Source organism: Microplitis mediator, chromosome 2, assembly GCF_029852145.1.
Source record: "Microplitis mediator isolate UGA2020A chromosome 2, iyMicMedi2.1, whole genome shotgun sequence".
NCBI lineage: Eukaryota > Metazoa > Arthropoda > Insecta > Hymenoptera > Braconidae > Microplitis > Microplitis mediator.
In genome coordinates this window covers 14,478,596-14,504,544 of record NC_079970.1, presented here as the reverse complement: position 1 = coordinate 14,504,544, position 25,949 = coordinate 14,478,596, and the positions used below count along the sequence as shown (strand labels likewise).

The following is a 25,949-nucleotide window of genomic DNA, read 5'->3' as shown; positions in this document are numbered from 1 at the left end:
TTTTGATTGCTGCCAAAAATGTCTCAATTGGATAATCTGTTCAAGATAAATCGTCAACCAATAATAAAGAATAAACACAAAGAATAAATATAAAATCAATATCTGCTTTTTAGTAGGTTTCTTATAGAAATCTGGCTATTGAATTTGTCCTCTTGGTGGAATTTTCAATAAATTTCGTGATAACCTGATATAATTTGGCGAGTAGGTCCTAAAATCACTATTAGTTAAAAAAAATTATATATGTATGTATGTAGTAAGCATTTGTCAAAAAACACGAATATTTCTTTTTCATTTCTGCAACTTAAAAGTTGGTTGCTAGGCATCTGTAAAAAATGATCACCGAATATAAGCTCTTAATGTTAGGAAGATTTCCCGCATCACAGTTTTTCAATTTTCGGTGAGTCCCATACAAAAAAATTTATATCTTGCCGTTTATCAGGCGTACTGCAATTTAAAATACATATCGGTGTCGTAAATTGAACGCTCTTCAAAAAGTTCTCTTATAATTTTTTTGTTAATTTCACCAATTAATAGGCAATTCCATAGCGAGTGGGTTAGGCGAGTCTTTATACGGAGAGCACAATGTTTTTAACACGAGTCGTAGGTGCCCGGGAAAAAATCATTAGACCTGATCATGCATGGTAGGGTGTCCATTATTTCCCAAATTAGATTTTTTTACTTGGCCGTGATATAAATCATTTATTTGTGATCCAAAAATAATAAAAAAAAATAATGAAGTTTATTCTAATGCCATTTAACCCTGCCTAAATAATGATACATTCCTATTTTAGTACAATGAGAAAAATTTTATTACTCTCTTAAAAATAAGTGTACAGCAATGACTAACACATAACTATTAGGAAATTAACTGCTCTTCAAAGGTCAAAGATTGATTTGTTTAAAGAAAATTGGCGTTTTTGTTTGAAATTTTATTACTCTCTAATACATAGCCATAAAATTAAGCGCTATGAACTTTCTTGTAGGAAATTTATGACCATGCTTGGTCTTGTCCGAAACATGTTTGATCATGCATGCTGATTTGTTCCCGAGCGTTTCAAAAAAATCGACGTTTCTTTTTTCTCGAAGAACATTGAAAAATCGATAGAGTATTTCTAGACAAAGACCCTGTTAAAAGATGAGCCCTTGACACTAATATTGAAAGGAAAAACATAAGAAAAACAAAGAAAAAAATTGTTATCAACTTTGGAACGGATATCGCCTAAATATGAAACACCCTAATGGTCATGCACGATTGAACATGGATTTGCATGATTATGCGTGCCTTTGCATGAATCATGCGAAGCCATGCACGAGCATGCCTGAGTCATGTATGAATCATGCACTACCATGCTTGAATCATGTATGAATCATGCACGACGTTTTTGTCTCGGGTGCACACGCACAAGCGCCAGCGAGTGCTTAGTGTGCACCGGAGACGAGTGCTAAGAACATTGTGTTTGACGGATAAAGACTTAACCCATGTGCTGTGCACTATAATTTATTCGACAATTGTCTGATTTTTGCGAATTATTATGTCAGCAAAGTAAACCCTAAATCAGGTGGGGGTCTATGTGATACTAGTTCTTGACTTCTCTCACCACTCATGTCTTATTTATTTTAACTCATAAAAAATAACCAACGTATTCATACGTAGACATTAACATCGAAGTTGTTAGATTGATTGTACTTCTCATTCTGAATATATTTAGTGTCGAGATTATTTGCTTTAATAATAATAGTAGAGCTTGTTTTCGATAATGACTTTTGAGGAGCGTGTTTATTGATTCAAATGCGGTTGCTTATAAACCTATAAAAACAAGCTGTTGAGGAACATGGGACGATATTTGTTTTTTGACGAATTATTAACCACCGACCGGTAAACAGTCATTTAGGGTTCGCAGATATGATAAATCGCGATAATCAGGCATGCGTTGAATAAAAGATATTAAAGGTCGAAGTTTAAAGAATTATAGAATAAAATGGTTTTTGTTCCTTATTTTTATGACTTTCTGAATAGTAAATAAGCCAAGTTTGGTCGCACCTAAGTATTATAGTCGAATATTAGAGCGCCACTGGAAGATGGACTCAGCCTTCCACAACCAGATGTCGTAAAATGAATTGAATGAAATCAGGGTCATTTATAATATTTTGTGGAAGAGGAGAGGAAAATGAGAGAGGCTGAAATAATATATATAAAAAGTCAATTTCAATTTTATTTATTATAAGCACCTTTTTTTTTTCTTTTATGATTTTTCTTGTGGCAAATTAAATTTTCTTATAACAAACTAATATTGTTATGACTAGCTAATTTTTTATGACAAAACTAATTCCTTCAAAATTTTCCTTATAAAATATCGTCCCCTGGACGCTCCGACACACCCACACACGTATAAATTTAATTTTGTCTCTCGGACGTTGACCGGATTTTTCTTAAAATCGTTTTCTGAATTTAACCTAATTTTTCTTTAAAAAAACCGTCCTATGGACGTTAACCAAATTTTATTAATTCTAGAGTTCCCCAGACTTAATCTTAATCTAACTTAGTTTGTCCACTGGACCTAAATCACAGACGCAGTTCCATTTAACATTAACTTCAAAATCTACCTAAATATTTTCTTTACTTTGTACTTAATGCTTTCAGTATCACAATTTTCTACACTTTAATTTTGAATACTCTTTTTTCGTGATGTTTAATTTATGAACTAATTTGTTTTTAGTTTTAAATATTAATTAGTTTTTCACTCATAATTTTTTCTTGATTAATTATTTCACTATTATTGTAAATTAAAACGTTTCCATGACGCAATAATCCATTTCGTTACAATCATTACCAGCATGACGCTTATCCAATTCTATTAATAAATTTTCCGACCATGATTCTTGGCGTCACTTTTAACTTTAATTTATTTAGGAATTTGTTAATTTAGTTTTATAATTAATTTATAATTCATTTCACGCCCAGAATGTGCAATTAATTCGGCTAATTAATTAATTAATTATGGGCCTGAATATAATTTACACACGTGACTAGAATCAGAGGTTATAAATTGACTTCAAAATTCGGCCAGTGAATTGGCATCACCCGGGCCTGACTTTGCGGACGGAAATTGAGTAATTTGTTTAATTAATTGAATAACTCAGCTAACGGAATAAATTCCGGCCTGAATTAATTTATGACGCGATGAGAAAATTTATTTATAGCGGCCGACGGGCCCGGAGTAAATTAATAATTTAGCACTAAATTTAATTGAATTATTTACCACGTGATTTTACATGCGGGAAATTATTTTATTCTGGCCGATAGGCCTGGAATAAATAATTTAGAGTTACAGACAAAATGGCGGCAAGAAAAGACGCGATAATTAATTCGGCCGGTTAATAAATTAATTGCAGGCCTTAATTAATTATAATTTACCTTGACGTATATTACATCAACCAATTGATGAATTGTGGCTCGTGTCTGCTCTGATTTCTGTAGCTGGTGTTTGGCTGTTTTAATTGTTCCTCCGTTTGTGCTGGTGGTTTTTCGCTTCGCAAATACTCGTCTCCTCGTTCTCTCCTTGCGCCTCGTGTAATTATCAATTATTATGTTTATAACCTGTCAATGAACAGTACCTATTAGAATATATAAATGGTTAGAGATATCGGTCTGGGGTAGCCTGATAATCAAATTTAATTAATTAATATTACCTCGTTCCACGCGAAGCGGAAACGTACTTAAATATTTACCTTAGTATTGAAATGCGTCTGGTCACGTTAGTCGTCTGACTAACTCTGATCAAATCCACGCTCCGCCGTCCTAGATATCTTGTTCCGCTCGGACATCTTCGGTTCACTCCCGGAAACTTATCCCTACTCGTAATTTAGACTAATGGGAGTGGCTGATATTCGGTCTTAGTGATCAATGCGACGCCTGGTGACTAGTCGCAACACTAACCCAAAATTTACGGGTTCAATGACCGGTTATTGACAGTAAATAAATTCAAATTTCAAATGTTTAATTTTTCGGGAATTTCTATTTCACCCTGTTACAAATACAAAACCTGATTTTTTTCAAGCTTAAAGCTTTAAGCTCCTTGAGCTCGAAAACAGCGTGAAGTTTCAGGGCTGGCCAGCAAGGTCAACCAGTTTTCAGATTTATTTTTTTTTTAAGATGAATAAATTCAATTAATTTATTTTTCGTTAATTTATATAACTTACTAATGATTTTATAATCATGGTTAAAATTAATTACCATTCACCAATTGAATTGTTAAACAGTACGAGATATCTGAATGCAAATAAATCCGTTCCATTCTGTGATTTTTAATTTGCATTTTTTCCTCAGAATTTTTTTTTTGCATAAAGTTATAGAGAGAGGTATTCGAAAAGTTAAATAAATTTTTTTTTTCTTTAATAAAACTTTAGGTACATTATTTTCTTCAACATTGTAATTTATGATTGTAAATAAAAAAGAAAGAAAACTTGAAAATTACCATTTATAGCAATTTTCCTTATACAAAAAATCTACCCAACAAAGCTTTTGTGCTTGATATTTTTTTATACTTGCATAAGAAGTAGAGGGTCTGAAAATTGAGATAATTGCAACGCACTGTAAGTTTAATGGGAAGTATAAAAAGGTCACGAGTTTTATAAGAGACCTTTAAGATTTTTAGAAAGATTTCTCCATTCAATAAAATGACATACGTGAGATAATGAAATATGATAAATGAAGAAATTTTAATAGAAATTTTTGTAATTTAAAACTACCAATTCCATAATTCATAGTTAACATAATTTTTCACTTACTTAGATACATTTATAAATTAGCTATAGTTTAATGGTAATGAAATAGTAAATATACACAGAATTTTATAAACTTGACAATATTAAAATTAAAAATGGGAAGCTGATGGTTCACGCCTGATTTAAAAAAATTTCGACGTTTCGATATTCAATGTTATTGATCGTCACACGAAATAAAAGTTCTTGTTACCTGCACTATCTATTGGATCGTTACAGAGGTATTGCTACATTAGCGATTCAGATTGTGACCGGCAGAGAAGTATTTTATACTTTTAACCATACAATTATGAACATGAAATAAACTTTGAATCCTTCCGTTTAGGTTATCAGCTTTTATGGCTACTACACGGAAAGAACGAGATTGGACTGGGTACAATGTCGGATTGTACTGAGTCCCATCTGGTGTGAAAAAAATTTACACATTGGACCTGCTACAATCTACATTGTAGTGGCTACAATGTACATTTAACTCAGTCCAATCTGAGATTGTACTCAGTTCCATCCAAGATGGGGCTGCGTAACATGGGACTGAGTCGAATCCCGCGTGTTGGTGGCTACGATCTTACGTTGTAGTCAGTCCAATCTATAGGATGGTAACCAGTCCTATGTTACCGATGGGACCTATTTAAATCTAACATTTATTCAGTTACCATGCGACATTTAACTGACTACAATGTAGGATGGGACTCAGTACCATCTTACATTTATAAATTTATTGCCGTTAAAGGTTACTTTATTTGAATTTACATAGTTTTATTTTTCAGTGCAGTACAAGTGTTTATGTTCATTTGCATATTTTCATCTTTTTTAATTTATATGTGTTTATTATTAGAGTAAATTATTTTCAATTTTTATTCTTTTAATTTTTAAAAGGTAAGTTGCTAAAAGTATCGAATTTTAAACAATTTAATAACGTTTTACATTATCTCAAACACTTTGTCTTCAAACTAACCATTCTTTTTTTTTATTTATTTAATTTATTTTGTATGACCCTTAAAATAATTAATGATACTGAAGTTAGCCGACGTCTACTAATTTTTGGATTTTTTTTTAAGCAAGAAATTATAAAGGAAAAAATATTTCCAAAAATTTCAAATATATACTTAGTAAATAAAAATTGAGAAAGTTTTAAACTTTTATTGTGCATAACCTTTTTTAATATTTAAAATATGCTTAATTATTTACGATCCTGAATTTAGCAGACAATTAAAAATTTTTTGATTTTTTTTGAACCATCAAATTTGAATAAAAAAAAAAAACTAAAAATATGCACATGTAGAAAATTTAAAAGACTATAAGTGCAATTTTTGGGTTTTTTTTTTCTTTTATAATTTCTCGCTTGAAAAAAATCCAAAAATTATTAGACGTCGGCTAACTTCAGTATCATTAATTATTTTAAGGGTCATACAAAATAAATTAAATGAATAAAAAAACAGAATGGTTAGTTTGAAGACAAAGTGTTTGAGATAATGTAAAACGTTATTAAATTGTTTAAAATTCGATACTTTTAGCAACTTACCTTTTAAAAATTAAAAGAATAAAAATTGAAAATAATTTACTCTAATAATAAACACATATAAATTAAAAAAGATGAAAATATGCAAATGAACATAAACACTTGTACTGCACTGAAAAATAAAACTATGTAAATTCAAATAAAGTAACCTTTAACGGCAATAAATTTATAAATGTAAGATGGTACTGAGTCCCATCCTACATTGTAGTCAGTTAAATGTCGCATGGTAACTGAATAAATGTTAGATTTAAATAGGTCCCATCGGTAACATAGGACTGGTTACCATCCTATAGATTGGACTGACTACAACGTAAGATCGTAGCCACCACCACGCGGGATTCGACTCAGTCCCATGTTACGCAGCCCCATCTTGGATGGAACTGAGTACAATCTCAGATTGGACTGAGTTAAATGTACATTGTAGCCACTACAATGTAGATTGTAGCAGGTCCAATGTGTAAATTTTTTTCACACCAGATGGGACTCAGTACAATCCGACATTGTACCCAGTCCAATCTCGTTCTTTCCGTGTACAATATATATATTGTAACATGATGAAAAATTCGACATCGACCCGTGGTTTTAAATTATTTGAAATAATAAATAATTATCCGGTGAGCCAATTCTGGTGATATCTATGAGCAAAAATTCCGACTTCGACCGAGTTTCGATCCAATGCTTGGATTGAAACGAGAGATCCGGGATAGACTCAGTACTGCACGGCCGCGTTTTAGTAATTGAACAATTCGACTCCGACCAAACGACCAATTTTGATCCCGACGATTAAACAACGCGATTTACAACTAGAACGACCAATCTAAGTTTCATCAACGAACAATTACTCGCGAGAAACAATTTCGACCGACAACAACCACTTTGGTGAACAAGTGAACAAGCCGAAGCCTCGGTGCGAAAACTGAACTAAGTTTGTAACCGATCTGTTAGTAAATAAGTAAAGTGCGTACGTGAAAAATTAATTAAATAATTAATTTCGCGTCATATTTGTATGATAGTGTCATCGAACGCGTTACCGAAATAAAACATTATTTTATATTTTATTTTATTTCTTTTGAGCAATTCTGAGAATCACGGATTATCTGTGTCTCATTCGCAACAGCAGTCTTGTCACCTCGCCATGTAAGAATACTCTGACGTCACTCGTCAAGTATTTCGTTGATACGTACGCTGTATGTGTGTCTTCGGACAATAAAATAAATAAGTTTTTTTTGTATTTCGACAACCGATTGTTTTTCTTCGAGCAATGAACTGACTTAGTGTTTCGATCAACTTATATTTTGTTTGAAACCGATAATTTTTGTGAGAACGATCAATTGATTTTCTGTTTAATATACGACTAATTGTTTTTGCAATTCTGATCAATTATTTTATCGTAATCTTAAGTGCCCGACCTTTCCCTAAACCACCACCCTGAGCCGACCATTTCGATATTTGTTTATTGGTGATTATAAAATCACCTGGCGCCCAACTTTAAAAATTTTGCACAAGGTTGCCAAAATCGTAAGTGTATTCGGACTTCACTGCGGTAAATCCTCGGTGGTGAAAACCCCGTTACAATATATATATTGTAACATGAGGAAATTCGACATCGACCCGTGGTTCAAAATTATTTAAAAATTATTTGAATAATTTTTTGGATCGTTACCCGATGAGCAAATTCTAGTGACATCTAGAATCATAAATTCCGACTTCAACCGAGCAATCGATCCAACGCATGGATTGAAACGAAAGATTCGGGATAGACGCCGAACGGAACGGCCGCGTTTTTGTATTTGAACAATTCGACTTCGACCAAGGGAACAGTTTCGATTCCGATTTTTGAACAATTCGATTTACGACTTTTTCGAGAATAATCCGCGTATTGTTTAACGATTAATTAAAGCGACTGATATTAAATAAATTCCGAGTGAACAATAAACCGTCTACTGTGAACAAGCCGAAGTATCGGCACGAAACTGAATAAGTGTACGAGTGAATTTATTATTGAACAAGTGAGACGCATTCGCGTAATAATAATTATTAATTAAATAATTAATTACGTGTGATAATTATATGATAGCGAAATTCATCGCGTACCGAAATAAAATATTATTTCTATTTTATATTATTTCGTTCGAGTATTTCTGAGAATGGCGGATTATTTCTTTCTCATTCGTTGTGGCAGCCGAGTCTTGCCGTGTACAAATCTCTGACGTCACCAGTCAAGTATTCGGTTAAGAACTATATCGTCCGTGTGTGTGAAAAATAAAACAAGTTTATTTTATTTCGACAACCGACTGTTTTCTTCGAGTAATGAACTGATTTTGTGTTTTGATCAAGCACGAGTTCTACGAGCAATTTTGTTTTGTTTATATCGAGTCATCCGACAACGGCATTTATATTTTGTTTTGTGAACCGATTATTTTTGGATCTATGATACCGATCAATGATTTTGTTTATTTAATATACGACTAATTATTTTGTTTAATTTCGATCAATTATTTATCGTAATCATAAGTGCCTGACCTTTCCCTGATCTGCCACCCTAAGCCGATTTTCGATAATTGTTTATTGGTGATTATAGAATCACCTGGCGCCCAACTTTAAAAATTTTGTACAAGGTTGCCAAATAGTACGTGTACTTGGACTTCACTCCAGTAGATCCCCGGTGGTGAAAAAACCTGTTACAATATATATATATATATATATATATATATATATATATATATATATATATATATATATATATATATATATATATATATATATATATATATATATATATATATATATATATATATATATATATATATATATATATATATATATATATATTAGGGTGATTCAAAAAACAAACAAATTTTTTTTTCTTCCAAACAGGTTCAAAAGTTTCGTTTAGATAAAAAAAGACGCCTGTGGAAATTAGAGCTCTTAATGTTCATATTAACATTGCCCGTATTGCACTTTTCTATTTTCCATAAGAATAACATGGAAAAAAATTTTTTTACGTCTTCTGATTTTTATAAGTAGCTAACGATGCGTCATAGGAATAATTGGCTGGCATATTTTGATAGGGAATTGAATGCTCTACAAAAAAAGATTCTTATCATTTTTTGAGGAATCTATTTGTTCAAAAGTTATTTGAGGTTGAAGTCGAATTCATATTAAATTTTGAGATCTTTTTACTTTTCCGGTGAAACTATCAGACCTATTACAAAATATCGTTGGTCCTTTTTTGTAGACAATTTTATTCCCTAGAAGTTTTTCTTATAAAGTTTTTTCGAATTTCGCATTGTTTTCTAATTATTTTTATTTTAATGTCAAGCTCTTAAAATCGATCAGAAGACTTTTTTTTATGAGCATGACATTAAAATAAAAATAACATGGGAAAATTTATTTTTTAAGCCTTGGAATTTTGTAGCTCTCGGTGGGAATACTACTTTCAAATGTTCAAGATATATAAGTCGTAAGTTATTCGCAGTTAACTGAAAATTTAATATAATTAATTTTAAGCAACAAAATTTAGATTATTCAAGAAAATTTTCAGTTAATTGCAAATAACATACGACCTAAGTGAAATATCGGAAATTTTCTCTGGGATGAGTTGTAGGAAATAAAATGCTCTACAAAAAATGTCCTCTAAAATTTTCGGATAAAGTTGATGGTTGCGTCAAAAAATTTAAAAAATGTGAAAATTTATCGACAATCTAACTTTAACTTCGAATTACTCTGGGAGGAATAAAAATATCGAAAAATTATAAGAGACCTTTTTTGTAGAGCGTCAAATTTTCCATGAGAATACGTCTTGAACATTCAAAAGTATTTGTCCCACCGAAAGCTACAAAATTCCAAAGCTCAAAAAATAAATTTCCGCATGTTATTTAAACGGGAAATAGAAAATTGTGATACGGCAGTTGTTAATATTAATATTAAGAGCTCAAACTTTTACAGTATTTTTTTTCGTCATTTCCAACAATATTTTCGATTTAATGAAGAAAAAACAAATTCGTCGATTTTTTTTAATCAATCTAATATATATTTATATATTTATATGTATATCTCATTAAATATTGTAAGTGAATTAAGTATAACCTTAAATTAATTTGATTCATTTCAAGAATCTACTCCCAGGCATTATTTCAAATCCTTTTCTACATTATTGTCCGCCCAGTAATTCAACAGATCGTTGTTGTGACGATACGGTATCGCTACTGTAGCAATACAATCTAACGATCAGCGGATCCTGACTGTCACGATCCGATGTAAAGAAACATGTTTCGTTAAGCGAGTATTGTCGTATCGAAGTATCGATGAAGTAATTTAGGACAAGTATAGAGTTAAGTTTAATATTTTAATTTACACGGGAGGAGACCAAGTATAATTACAATTGGGGGAAAACGGAATCCCACTTATGGTGTACCTTACTGCGTGTTTCATCCCTGTAGTTGTTGGTGGAAAATGATCCTCAAGAAGCGTAGGCAGCACGATGTAGGCCCAATCTTTGGTGGTAGAAAACCCCAGGAAATGAACAGCAACGATACGGTAACACTATCAAATTTTATCAGCACGACTTAATTTTATTTTAACTTTATACTAAATGACCGCGTGTAGAAACTTGACTCAAAATATGTTGATATGGCCAATTTAACTTTGTTCAAACAAGATTTTAAAATAATCACTGCGGCTATTAATACTGGACGACCAAACTCAAGGATATACAATAAATTGAATAAAACTCGTCAGTGGGAATTAATGACTGGATATGACTAAACTTATTGTTAGGTCGGCTCAAGTAAATTGTAATGAGCTCTGGTTGTAGAGTAGGGACCTCACCAAGCGTCATCAGTCCAGTACCCTACTGGTCCACTCTGGGTGGTAGCCAGGGCCTAAGTCCTCGAGCAATTGCTTGCTGGCTTTTATAGGTAAAGTTTTGCTAACGTGGAGCTACCCAACTACCTTCTATAATTCAATTAAAATTCGATTTTATGGGCCTCTTACAGAGCCCTGAGTAACTGAAAAGTGTATGATTAATATAAAATTAGCATGTTAGATGGCTATCAATTTTCAAGTCAAAAATCCAAAGCGCACTGTTACACAGTTGATAGAAAGAAATATGTTAAAAATCAAAATAATATAAAGGTTTTCAATGGAAAATTGTTGTATTTGCAATAAACTTCAAATTCACTTGAGTATTTTATAATATAAAATGAATGCTTAAGCCATGCACTTTTGCGTTTTTAAATTTTTTTTGTATTTACATTACATAAAATCTTTCTTTGTATTATTTGAACGAATAATGAAATATATTATAATGTTTTATTATTTTATTTGTAAACTTTTTTTATATGAGTAATATATTGTTTTTATAACAACAGCGGATTACGAAAGATTCAAAAGCCAGCTTTTAATCTATTTATTTAGTTCATCGAGCTGTGAAAGCTCGAAAGCGAGTGCGACAGCTTCATTTATGAATATATTGGAACACAACTGAAAAAAATTTTTTTTCTGTATATGAAAAGTATTACTTACCACACTGCCAAATTGGTAAACTGGATGGGTTGCTGTCTACATCGCATTTTAAACTAACAGCCATTCCCTCGAATATGGGATTTCCAAATCCAGGTAAACGTGTTATGGCGAATGATGGAGTATCTGGACACACATATAAAACTATTATTTGTATATGGACGTCGATATTATTCTTTTTATAATTTCGATTTATGGCTTCGAAAGCTATAATAAAAACAAAAAAAAGTAGATCGTTACTGGTTTACCGAACTGACAATATTTTGTGGAATCACTTTTATCTCTCACATGAATTTAAAAAAATATTATTTAGGAATTACATATCTGTAGATTCTCATTAATTTATTCAATTTCTATGAAAAAAAGATAAAAACACTTTTTCTAATACCCGTGTAAAAAAAATTGTTGAAAAAAGGTTAAAAACGTGTTGACTATTCTAATCTTCAATACTTGACACAATGACGAACTTTTTTCATACGATTTTCAAACTTCTGAAAATGCACAGAAAAAAACAATCGACTTCATATTACAAATTAACTTTTTTCAGTGCAAAATACGTTCACCAAAAACGGATTTCGAACTATTTCGGAACATTTTTGGCTTTATCATATCTTAATAATATTAGGACTTTATTGATTTTGCCCTTGAATTTTCAAAAGTTTAAAAAACGTTCAAAAAAAGTTCGTCGTTGTGTCACGTTTTGGAGTTTAGAATAATCAACACTTCTTTAACCTTTTTTGAACAATTTTTTTTACACGGGTATTGCCGTAAGATTTATTACTTCAACTAATGAAACTGAAGACATAAAAGCTGATAATTCAAAATATGTTTCATTGATCGTTTTTGTTTTACAGAAATTTTTTCCCACTAGAATAATGTTGATAACATTTTTATGATTAAGTTGGTCCTAAAAGGTGAAGCTTTATATTCAATAGTTAAAAGTCACTAAAAGGAATGACGCCGAGTTATTTGGTTGGTTGTTATAATGCGAGAGTTAAGACAATACCGCGGTTAATGAAAGCACGATCTCGGCCTGCTAACAACTAGAACGGGTTATGATGAGGTAAATATCAAATAAAGCGAACAATGTAACACAATAGAAGTCATCAAGCCATCTTCATAGATGTATACACTGCAGATGTCGTAAAATTTCTGTTTGTTATTATTTTCCTTTTATTTATTGCAGTATTTGGATGTGACTATTTTTGTCGCTACTCAAAATATTTTCACATAATAAAACAAAAAAGTAAATATGCGAAAGGGGAACTAGTAGTTTAGAAAGCCGATAACAACACTTTTTTTTATTCATACACCTAGAATTCAATTATCGAGCGCTGTATGCCGTCAGTAAAGTAGCACTTCGTCACGGTTGTTGACTGAACCATAGAATTTACTTTTGAGCATATTTATATTATGTTCAATCACGTTTGGGCATTTCTTAAATGTAAATTTTTTATACGAGACGTATGCATATCTTAATACAAATGTCGTTTACTTCTACCATTTAACGGTTAATTTTGAGGATAATTTAGTTATGGGTCATTCCATGTCAAATCGACCGATAGTTGGAATCAACCCCTTTCGACTTGAACGAATTTTAGTCAGAAGTTTTCTATTACCATATAATGCAATACTGCTGAAGGAAAAAAATTTAAAAATTTTCCTTCAAAAGTTATGTAAAATTCAAAATTTTGCAATTTTTCCAGTTTTCCAACTTTATTTTTCAAATATCTCGTCAATTATAATAGTTACAATAATGATGCATAGTAGGGTGCTTCAAAAAAGAAATTAAATTTTTAACTTCCCGCTAAGAAAATTGTAAATTTTCAAAAATTCGGGAAGTTATTGGTTTCGATCCGATTTACGAAAATCGAATGTTCACCAGATGTCGACGTTTTGAGGTCCTAGGAAGCTATTCTGACTAATTTCACAATCATGTCCGAGTGTATGTATGTATGCACGTACGGACGTACGTATGTACGTATGTAAATACCTGTATCTTTAGAACGGATGAACCGATTTTGAACGTTAAGGTGTCATTCGACGCGGCATGTCAATATCTTGAAGCTGTAAAAAAATTGAGCTTGATCGGTAGGGCTCGTTCAGAGATATTCCAAAAATAAAATTTTTTCAAAAATATTTTTTTCAGATAATTTTTAATGTGCTCCATGGATTGATTCCAAAATGGACTGGGCTCTAGAGCTTTATAAGCTGCGTCGAATGCCACCTCAACCATCAAAATCGGTTCATTCGTTCAAGAGAAACCGTTGTCGAAAGAATTAAAAAAAAAAATTTTTTATTTTTTCTGAAATATCTCAAAAACGACTCGATAAATCGAATTCAAAATTTGATCAGCTTTAGAACTTTATAAAACACGTCAATTGCCACTTCAACCGTCTCAATCGATTCGTTTGAGAGATATCGTTGGAGAAAAAATGGTGAAAAACGTTTTTTTTCGAAAACAACAGCATGCAAACGTATTTTCGAGCTCGAAGAGCTCGAAAATGTATTCACAATAATGTTTTCGAGGTTCTTGAGCTCGAAAACAGCGGGAAGTTTTGGGGCTGGCCCACAGGGTCAACTGACAGACCGATTTTTTTTCTGCTCTTACCCTCTGAAACGTTAGTGGTTGCCGAGAAAAAAATCCTCCCAAAAGATAGGCTCTCTAGCTCAACTCTAAGAGGTCGCTATTTTAATTTTAATTATCTATCTAATTAACATGTAAAAATTTACTTTTTCACTAAAAGTGTAATTACTCGTAAGCTGCTCAATATTTTTCAAATTTATACAAAGTTCTTCAAAGCTGATTTCTCAAGCTTTCCAAAATCCCATGACAAGTCATAATTATCATAATTAAAACTCCAATTGAAGCTATCTGAATAGTATCGATTTCGTATTTCAAAACGAAATTGTCAATTTTCATTTTTGTTTTTTGCTAGCTTCAATTGGCGATAATTTTGACCTATCATAGGGTTTTGGCAAGCTTAAGGAATCAGCTTTGGAGATCTATGTACAAATTTAAAAAAATATTGAGCAGCTTACGAGTAATTACACTTTTAGTGAAAAAGTAAATTTTTACATGTTAATTAGATGGGTAATTAAAATTAAAATAGCGACCTCTTAAAGTTGAGCTAGAGAGCCTATCTTTTGGGAGGATTTTTTTCTCGGCAACCACTAACGTTTCAGGGGGTAAGAGCGAAAAAAAAAATTTTTTTTTTGAAGCACCCGAATCCATAGCTTGTTTTAAAGAGGATACTTGGGGCTATAAAAAAAAATATATTCCACAAAAAATTTTGAAAAATGACAAATTCGTCAAATTCGTCTAACTCTTGCAATTCGTCAAAAATTACGATCGACATTAACTTTTTGTCTCAATTTATTGTTTATCATTTATGCAATATGGTATCAGGCGTTATTATCCTCGGACAAAAAATCCCCGACAAAATATTCCTGACAAAATATCCCCGTACAAAATATCCTCGTGACAAAATATATTTGTGACAAAATATCCTCAGATAAAATATCCCCAGACAAATTATCCCCGTGACAAAATATCCCCATGATAAAATATCCTTGGCAATCGAAAAAAGCAGTTTCTAAAAAAAAAGACTGGAAAACACAGACTTGGAAAAAAATATGGCGAAAAGAATAAATCCGTGAAAAATGAACACAGCACGATAACAAGCATATGTGTTAGTTTATTTTCGAATAAACACACAAAATCCATGAAAAAAGGGCAAAGGACGATAACAAGAATATGTGTTGGTCTATTTTCTAATAAACACACACAAAATTCAATAATCATAAATATTGAATTACTTAAAAACAAAAAATTTGATAAACAGTTGACCCTGCAGTCATCTCATTGAATTGTTTGTAGTTACTGATGTAACAAATATTTCGTCTTAATAATTTACTTTATTATATTTAATTTGATTCCTCTAATTAATTTCTTTTTTGTCTTTTTCGTCGAGCAATGATATTATGTTACAAATATTTACATTTAAGATATTTTGCCGGCAGGATAATCGATATGGTGCTATTTTGTCATAAGGATATTTTGTCATTAGGATAATTTGTCCGGGGATATTTTGTCCGGGGATATTTTGTCATAGGGATATTTTGTCCGGGGATATTTAGTCGGGGATATTTTGTCTGGGGGTGAAGACGCATGGAATCATGCAATATAAGTGCTATCTTAGCGCACGCTCTTTTGTTCGCCAAATAGCTGTTTGCCCACTCAACGGTTGCCGCGACATTTTTATGGGTTGAACGATAATCTGCATGCGACTAAAAGTAAACTTGTCGCACGCAAATTTACTTCTAGTCGCATGCAGATTATCGTATAACCCACAAAAATGTCGCGGCAACAGTTGAATCAGCAAAAGACTACTTAGGGAACAAAACAGCGAGCCCTAAAATAGTACTCATATCGCATTAATGATAAAAAAAAGTATGTTCAATTCGTGCGGTGTTGTTGGTACCCACACGAGCAAATGAGCGCACTCACTTCGTTCGTGCGCTCAACTTTAGTCTCGTGCTAACGCATGCCTGATTATCGCGACTTATTATATCTGCAAAGCAAACCCTAATTGACTGTTCCCGTATGAAAAAGCAATATATGAGCTTCAGTATAATTCAAAATATATGATAAATTATATAGAATTATAAGAAGTCATATATGGATCCATATACAAAATTTTGCCGAAATATTATATAATTTTATAATTTGCAACATATATATCGGTAATATATTTTTTTTGCATGCTAACTTATAAGTATTGCTTATAATATTTTATACTATACTTTAAGTTATATGATAAGATATATGATTTAATTATATGACTCACAAATAATATTTATACATGTAAATATATAATTATATAAATATATGTTCACATATATATGTATAAATGTATGTAAATATATAATTATATAAATATATGTTCACATATATATGTATAAATGTATGTAAATATATATTTATATAAATATATGTTTACATATATTTGCACAAATATTTGTAAACATATATTTGCACAAATATTTGTAAACATATATGTATTTTAATATATGATAGATTTATATAATTAATATATAATGTAAGCTATGATATTTTTAGTATTTTTATGTAGTTACATGATAACTACAACTATTTTTATTTTTTTTTACTATCGTGATGTAGTGTATTTGTTTTTACTTTATCGTATTGTTATTATAAATGAAATAATATTAAATTAGATACATGTATCATAATTTATGTATAATAATATCGAAATTACTATAATATTGAAATTATAAGTTTATATATAAAACGAGAATATAATTTGATGTAATATCCTATGTATACATTACATATATTATAAATTACATGGATTATAATAATATTGACTTTATAAATTAATTTATAAGATGAAACATATATTTTACGTTATAAATTAATATATAAAACGGACATATAATTTTTGATACAATATCACATGTTGAGACAAATCGCCTTTTCGCTTGGCGATTCTAACCAGCAGCCACCAGGATTCGCGGGTTGAACCCTGGCTTAGGCTGGCCTCTACGAAATTTTTAGTTATAAGACAGAGCAATGGGCTTGGGTCCTTGCAAAGTAAGAACCCGCACTTGTCCAAACTCGCCAACGTATAAAAAGCTTATCAACTTACCTCACGGCTTATTATAAAATTATAGATTAAACTTATCAATAATCGAGTTACTATTTGTAACTTAATCAATATTTATTTTATCAGACTATTCAATAAGCTTACCAGTAAAATGGGAAATCAATAGGATGAACAGATAATAGATACAGTGAATGATTAACAATTGCAATGGTTGTTTATTACCAATTATAATTATAAAAATTACAAGAAAATGCAAGCGCTGGATATAATGTAGACGGCACAATATATTTTTATATTGCGAGTACACCGCCGGTAACGTACAGTAATATTTAACTGGCTTAAACTTTATTTGAAAGAATTATTAACTAAACAATAAAATATTACTTTGCAAATTAATTGCCAGAAATGAATATAAAGTTTACAGAATATAAAATATGTGAATATTACAAGTACAATTGCCTGATTAATAATCGATACTAAATAACTATAATAAAGACGTCTGAACGCTGATTGATCCAGGATCGAAGTGATTGACCGATAATTTTGGGCGTAGGGCTAGCCTCTTGACTCTGTCCCCACTGCACCCTTACGGACATGCGTCGACGTGACAATCAGTCATGTGACCATATCACTATGACTTGTGTAGTTTCAGACGGCAACGAGACGGGGAAAATTGGGAACCGCAAGGCTGAGGACGATGATGACAATTCACATTGTCTCAATGTATATAATCACACATATTATAAATGATATGGATTATTATAATATTAATCGTATAAATTATTATACAGGGTGATTCAGCATTACCTTCACAGCGGGAAAACTTGAATAGAGGAGACGATTCTAAGCATAAAGTTCCTTAGCCATTTTTCAAAATTCTCAATAGTTTTTGAGTTATTTGAAATCTAAATTGACCAATCAACGACATGCTTTGAGATTTCAAAAAAATTAAAAAGAATAATGAATAAGTTTGGCAACGCCGCAACAGTAAACTTCAAGTTATACACTATTTATTTAATTTAAAAAGTTCGATTTGTCACAGAAGAGAAACAAAACACACAATTACAACATAGAATATATTCGTATATTTTATTTTATCTTTTCTCTTTTTATAGAAAGAATTATTAATAGAAAATAATGCTTTTATTGAAAATGAAGCTTTTGGAAATTCGAAAAAAAAAAAAAAATTACAGATTTTTAATTATATGATGAGCAACCCAGATTAAAAAAAGAAATTTGAAAACTAATTGAATTGTGTTTTACCAGAATGAAAGCAATTTCAAATAGACAAATATATAGATATACACATCATTTTAAAATCTTTTATTTCGCTTGCTCTGTCTCGCTCAAGACTTTGCTAAGCGCTCATTGCACGTCATACTAAACATATTTGTAAAGATCTCGCGGATTGTCTTGTGACACATGTTCCAAGTGATCTTTCTCGGCGATTAGCTATCTGACTATCTCGCTAATGGTCTTGCTGGTGATCTTTCTTAGAATTTTGCTGGTGATCTTGCTGGTGGTCTTGCTGGTGATCTTGCTGGTGGTCTTGCTGGTGGTCTTGCTGAAGGTCTTGCTGATGGTCTTGCTGAAGGTCTTGCTGGTGGTCTCGCTGGTGATCTGTCTTGTGGTCCTGCTGGTGATCTATCTGGTGGTCCTGCTGGTGGTCTTGCTGAAGGTCTTGCTGAAGGTCTTGCTGACGGTTTCGCTGGTGATCTTGCTGATGGTCTTGCTGATGGTCTTGCTGGTGGTCTTGCTGGTGGTCTTGCTGATGGTCTTGCTAGATGGTTAGCAAGACCACCAGCAGGACCACCAGATAGATCACCAGCAGGACCACAAGAAAGATCACCAGCGAGACCACTAGCAAGACCACCAGCAAGACCATCAGCAAGACCACCAGCAAGACCACCAGCAAGACCATCAGCAAGATCACCAGCGAGACCACCCGCAAGACCTTCAGCAAGACCACCAGCAAGACCATCAGCAAGACCACCAGCAAGACCATCAGCAAGATCACCAGCGAAACCTTCAGCAAGACCTTCAGCAAGACCTTCAGCAAGACCACCAGCAGGACCACCAGATAGATCACCAGCAGGACCACAAGACAGATCACCAGCGAGACCACCAGCAAGACCTTCAGCAAGACCACCAGCGAGACCACCTGCAAGACCTTCAGCAAGACCACCAGCAAGACCTTCAGCAAGACCACCAGCAAGACCACCAGCAAGACCATCAGCAAGATCACCAGTGAGACCACCCGCAAGACCTTCAGCAAGACCACCAGCAAGACCATCAGCAAGATCACCAGCGAAACCTTCAGCAAGACCTTCAGCAAGACCTTCAGCAAGACCACCAGCAGGACCACCAGATAGATCACCAGCAGGACCACAAGAAAGATCACCAGCGAGACCACTAGCAAGACCACCAGCAGGACCATCAGCAAGACCACCAGCAAGACCACCAGCAAGACCATCAGCAAGATCACCAGCGAGACCACCCGCAAGACCTTCAGCAAGACCACCAGCAAGACCATCAGCAAGACCACCAGCAAGACCATCAGCAAGGTCACCAGCGAAACCTTCAGCAAGACCTTCAGCAAGACCTTCAGCAAGACCACCAGCAGGACCACCAGATAGATCACCAGCAGGACCACAAGACAGATCACCAGCGAGACCACCAGCAAGACCTTCAGCAAGACCACCAGCAAGACCATCAGCAAGACCTTCAGCAAGACCACCAGCAAGACCATCAGCAAGATCACCAGCGAAACCTTCAGCAAGACCTTCAGCAAGACCTTCAGCAAGACCACCAGCAGGACCACCAGATAGATCACCAGCAGGACCACAAGACAGATCACCAGCGAGAACACCAGCAAGACCTTCAGCAAGACCACCAGCGAGACCACCTGCAAGACCTTCAGCAAGACCACCAGCAAGACCTTCAGCAAGACCACCAGCAAGACCACCAGCAAGACCATCAGCAAGATCACCAGCGAGACCACCCGCAAGACCTTCAGCAAGACCACCAGCAAGACCATCAGCAAGATCACCAGCGAAACCTTCAGCAAGACCTTCAGCAAGACCACCAGCAGGACCACCAGATAGATCACCAGCAGGACCACAAGAAAGATCACCAGCGAGACCACTAGCAAGACCACCAGCAGGACCATCAGCAAGACCACCAGCAAGACCACCAGCAAGACCATCAGCAAGATCACCAGCGAGACCACCCGCAAGACCTTCAGCAAGACCACCAGCAAGACCATCAGCAAGACCACCAGCAAGACCATCAGCAAGATCACCAGCGAAACCTTCAGCAAGACCTTCAGCAAGACCTTCAGCAAGACCACCAGCAGGACCACCAGATAGATCACCAGCAGGACCACAAGACAGATCACCAGCGAGACCACCAGCAAGACCTTCAGCAAGACCACCAGCAAGACCATCAGCAAGACCTTCAGCAAGACCACCAGCAAGACCACCAGCAAGATCACCAGCAAGACCACCAGCAAGATGGTCAGCAAGATCACCAGCAAAATTCTAAGAAAGATCACCAGCAAGACCATTAGCGAGATAGTCAGATAGCTAATCGCCGAGAAAGATCACTTGGAACATGTTTCACAAGACAATCCGCGAGATCTTTACAAATATGTTTAGTATGACGTGCAATGAGCGCTTAGCAAAGTCTTGAGCGAGACAGAGCAAGCGAAATAAAAGATTTTAAAATGATGTGTATATCTATATATTTGTCTATTTGAAATTGCTTTCATTCTGGTAAAACACAATTCAATTAGTTTTCAAATTTCTTTTTTTAATCTGGGTTGCTCATCATATAATTAAAAATCTGTAATTTTTTTTTTTTTTTCGAATTTCCAAAAGCTTCATTTTCAATAAAAGCATTATTTTCTATTAATAATTCTTTCTATAAAAAGAGAAAAGATAAAATAAAATATACGAATATATTCTATGTTGTAATTGTGTGTTTTGTTTCTCTTCTGTGACAAATCGAACTTTTTAAATTAAATAAATAGTGTATAACTTGAAGTTTACTGTTGCGGCGTTGCCAAACTTATTCATTATTCTTTTTAATTTTTTTTAAATCTCAAAGCATGTCGTTGATTGGTCAATTTAGATTTTAAATAACTCAAAAACTATTGAGAATTTTGAAAAATGGCTAAGGAACTTTATGCTTAGAATCGTCTCCTCTATTCAAGTTTTCCCGCTGTGAAGGTAATTCTGAATCACCCTGTATATGATAAATCATATATTAATCAATATTAATAATTTTGCCGCCATATATTTTCAGTTATTTACCATATATTTTTTTATATCCCGGGAAAAAATGATTTTGCCTAATTATATATAATTATATATGATTATATATGGAATATATAATTATATATGGTATTATATATAATTATATATGGTTATATATAGACCTATATATAAGTATATATAGCCTTATATATAATTAGACCTAATTATACCGGGAAAAAAATGATTTTGCCTAATGATATATGATTATATATAGAATATATATAGTTATATATAAACTTATATATAAGTATATATAGTCTTATATATAATTAGACCTAATTGTACCGGGAAAAAAATGATTTTGCCTAATTATATATAATTATATATAGAATATATATGGTTATATATAGACCTATATATAAGTATATATAGCCTTATATATAATTAGATCTGATTAAACCTGACCTATATAGACCCATATATAGTAATTTTTATTATATTTTAGATCTTTAGATCTATATACACTGGTCACAGAAATTAAGGGATAGAAAAAAAATCCGAAATTTTTAGGTGATTTTCAACATGCTGTAACTCGGTGAAAAAAGGTCGTATAAAAAAACTAAAAAAAGCAAATTGTAGCCTCAAGTTTCTAGTTTTCAGATCTGGACCTCAAAATTTTTTATCATGTACGGTTCCGGAGTAATCATAAGAAAACCAACGAAAAAAAAATTTTCAAAATTTTTGCTGGTCTTTCAATACCTCTATGGGCGACAATAAATTTTTTTGAATAATCCGACTGTCTGACTTTTCTCGGAAATTTTATGCCCTTTAATTTGGTGGCCTTAAAAAGTCTCTACGACGATTTGGCGCCGAGTTATCATTGATCAAAGCAAAAAAGTCCATTTTGGCTTTGATAATCAATAACTCCGGACGTATTGGTCGTACAGAGAATGGAAGTAGGGTTTTGAAAACTGAGAAACATTTTCTATAAGGCGAATATAGTGGCTTTTTATAGAAAAATTTTTTTTGAAGCGATAATGTTTATTAAAAAACAGGTCAAAATTCGCATATTTAAGGATATTCGGAAATCTTGCTATAACTTTGGATGTAACGGATAAACAAAGAATATCGTCATTCTTTTTTCAATCTCAAAGTGTCCTGAAAAAACCCTGAAAATTTCAAAGCGCTGCGATTTTTCTTTCTTAGTGTCCCGAAGCTTTAAATTTATCGATTTTGTCAAAAATCACCATAATTGGTAGTTTCTCGGTTTTTGTTCATTTTTCGATTTGAAAATGGTTTTTTTACCGATAATCGTCATTTCTTTGATCAAGAAGATCGATTATCGAAAAAAATTGAAAAAAAAAAATTTTGAAAAAAATTTTTTTTTTTTCAAAATTTTTTTTTTCAAGAATTTTTTTTTTTTTCAAAATTTTTTTTTTTGTTGTATCTGCAATGATTTATCATTGTCAAAAAAAATTCCTAAAATTTTTTTTACCGCTGTAACTGCACCTGCTTCAAATGTCAACTTAACAAACATACCCTTTGGGTAACTCTAATGCCGGCGGTAAAAAAATTTTAGGAATTTTTATTGACAATGATAAATCATTGCAGATACAACAAAAAAAAAAATTTTGAAAAAAAAAAGTTTTTGAAAAAAAAAAAAAATTTTTTTCAAAATTTTTTTTTTTCAATTTTTTTCGATAATCGATCTTTTTGATCGAAGAAATGAAGATTATCGGTGAAAAAAACATTTTCAAATCGAAAAAATAAACAAAAATCGAGATACTACCAATTATGGTGATTTTCGACAAAATCGATAAATTTAAAGCTTCGGGGCACTAAGAAAGAAAAATCGCAGCGATTTGAAATTTTCAGGGTTTTTTCAGGACACTTTGAGGTTGAAAAAAAGTCGAAGATATCCTTTGTTCATCCGTTATATCCAAAGTTATAGCAAGATTTCCGAATATCCTTAAATTTGTGAATTTTGACCTATTTTTTACCAAACAATATCGCTTTAAAAAAAATTTTTCTATCAAATGCCACTAATTTTGCCTTATAGAGAATGTTTTCCAGTTTTCAAAACCCTGCTTCCATTCTCTGTACGACCAATACATCCGGAGTTATTGATTATCAAAGCCAAAATGGACTTTTTTGCTTTGATCAATGATAACTCGGCGCCAAATCGTCGTAGAGACTTTTTAAGGCCACCAAATTAAAGGGCATAAAATTTCCGAGAAAAGTCAGACAGTCGGATTATTCAAAAAAATTTATTGTCGCCCATAGAGGTATTGAAAGACCAGCAAAAATTTTGAAAATTTTTTTTTCGTTGGTTTTCTTATGATTACTTCGGAACCGTACATGATAAAAAATTTTGAGGTCCAGATCTGAAAACTAGAAACTTGAGGCTACAATTTGCTTTTTTTAGTTTTTTTATACGACCTTTTTTCACCGAGTTACAGCATGTTGAAAATCACCTAAAAATTTCGGATTTTTTTTCTATCCCTTAATTTCTGTGACCAGTGTATAATCAAATTTAAATGAACTATTTATATATATATATATATATATATATATATATATATATATATATATATATATATATATATATATATATATATATATATATATATTGTGACGTTATTTTTTTGGACGAGGCTTGGATTAAGTTGACATCACAAGCACCAACTGATTTTGGGGCATAACCGAGCATGATAACTCAAGATTCAGAATTTAGCTACAGTAAATTGCGATTTTTATACAGTTTTTTTTGGTGATCGAGTTATAGTTAAGGATAAAATATGGAGTAACGTTTGGCTACAGAAAATTTATATGAGAAATTTATTATGGGATATGGGTTGAGATTAGAGTCTGGTAAAAGATAAAGTTTGAGTTTTGGAATTTTCAGTTTTTGGTTTATTGAGTGTGTGGAAAAGTCGGAGCAACCGTGGAACGGGGCTCAAGTAATTGCCACCCGGTCGTATCTGATGTCAGGATGCTTGCCTGACCCTATGAGACTTCCATGTGGAGTGCAGAGGTCTAGTTAAAATGCTAGCGCTCCAAAATAAGGACTATGGCTTAGGAATATGAGATCAGTTTTTGTCTTTATGAATGGCAGGACTCAGCGATGGAGTAGTGACCACCATCGCTGTGAAAGCCGCTTTTTCTGGCCATTTTTGGAGTTTTGGGTTTTGTTGGTAGGCCTCAGTGGACAGCTTTGACCAGTGTGCTGCTGAGGGTAACCATTGGTCACTTAGATTTAAGAATTTAGTCTGCGATCTCACCGAAGCCAAGTCCAGGAGAGCGCACACATTGGGATATCCATACTTAATATCGAGTTGGAGTTATGGAGTAGAGTATAGAGAGCCGGTATAAATGGCGATGATGTTTTTAGTTTGGGGAGTACAGTAGGGGATTCGACTCTAGTCGCTCGAAGCGAGCAGACGTGTTCAGGAGTGATGCTTCAGAAAGCTACAGGTTGGAAATATTGCTACAGAATTATTGTCTTAAACAGTGTGAGACGTTACTTGATATTTTATTCATCAGTAATCAGGTATGAGATAATTATTATAAATAATTAGTCGAGTTCGAGTTAGAATCTTGAGGTATTATGCTACGGTTTTAGTAAAAGAAAAGATATAAGATTTGTGAAAATTATGAGAAAGTAGTTACAGTTTAGAGTCATGTTCGCGATCTATTGTTAATATTATTTTTATAAAATAATTATAGGGAATATGTTAGTCAGTAAGTTAATTATTGCCTAATGAACGTCAAAAATGAGATCCAGGTACGTTAGTCGTACGATTTTTGCTACAGCAAGTATGCTAGAGTAACAAATTTAAGATTATGGTTCCCGTTCACCGAGTACTATTTGAGTATCGGTTGGATCCAGTTATTTAATTATTTTAATTAATTATTTTTAATTAATTTAGATATAAGGTTTTGACGCGCATCATTTAGATGCCAAGTTGCCGTTCGGACTTACTAGATCGTCGTATTTTTCGGATTCAGTATTTTGTTATAGAGAGTAAGATTATTTGTACTATCTCCTAGTATTTGTTTTGTTTTATTGTTAAATAAAAATTGCAAATCATTTAATAATTTACACGAGTTTGGGATGATTTAACCCGGACCACTCCCTCTCTCCATAAACCTACACACTGAGCGACACCACTAGTCCAGTCCATGCGCACGAAAAAATGGTCAAAGATCATTTTTTCGGTGGGTAAAGATCGATTTTGA

General features: G+C 32.9%; 1 protein-coding gene across 5 annotated transcripts in view; it reads right to left on the bottom strand.

The window, feature by feature from the left end:
• The window catches only part of LOC130662889 (hemicentin-2), a 491,796-nt gene that overhangs the window by 78,216 nt on the left and 387,631 nt on the right, over positions 1–25,949 (bottom strand). For all 5 annotated transcript variants that reach the window (XM_057461843.1, XM_057461842.1, XM_057461841.1 and 2 more), the window contains one exon: positions 11,828–11,950. In XM_057461843.1, coding sequence (XP_057317826.1) covers positions 11,828–11,950 — 123 coding nt within the window. The remainder of the gene's footprint in view (positions 1–11,827; positions 11,951–25,949) is intronic.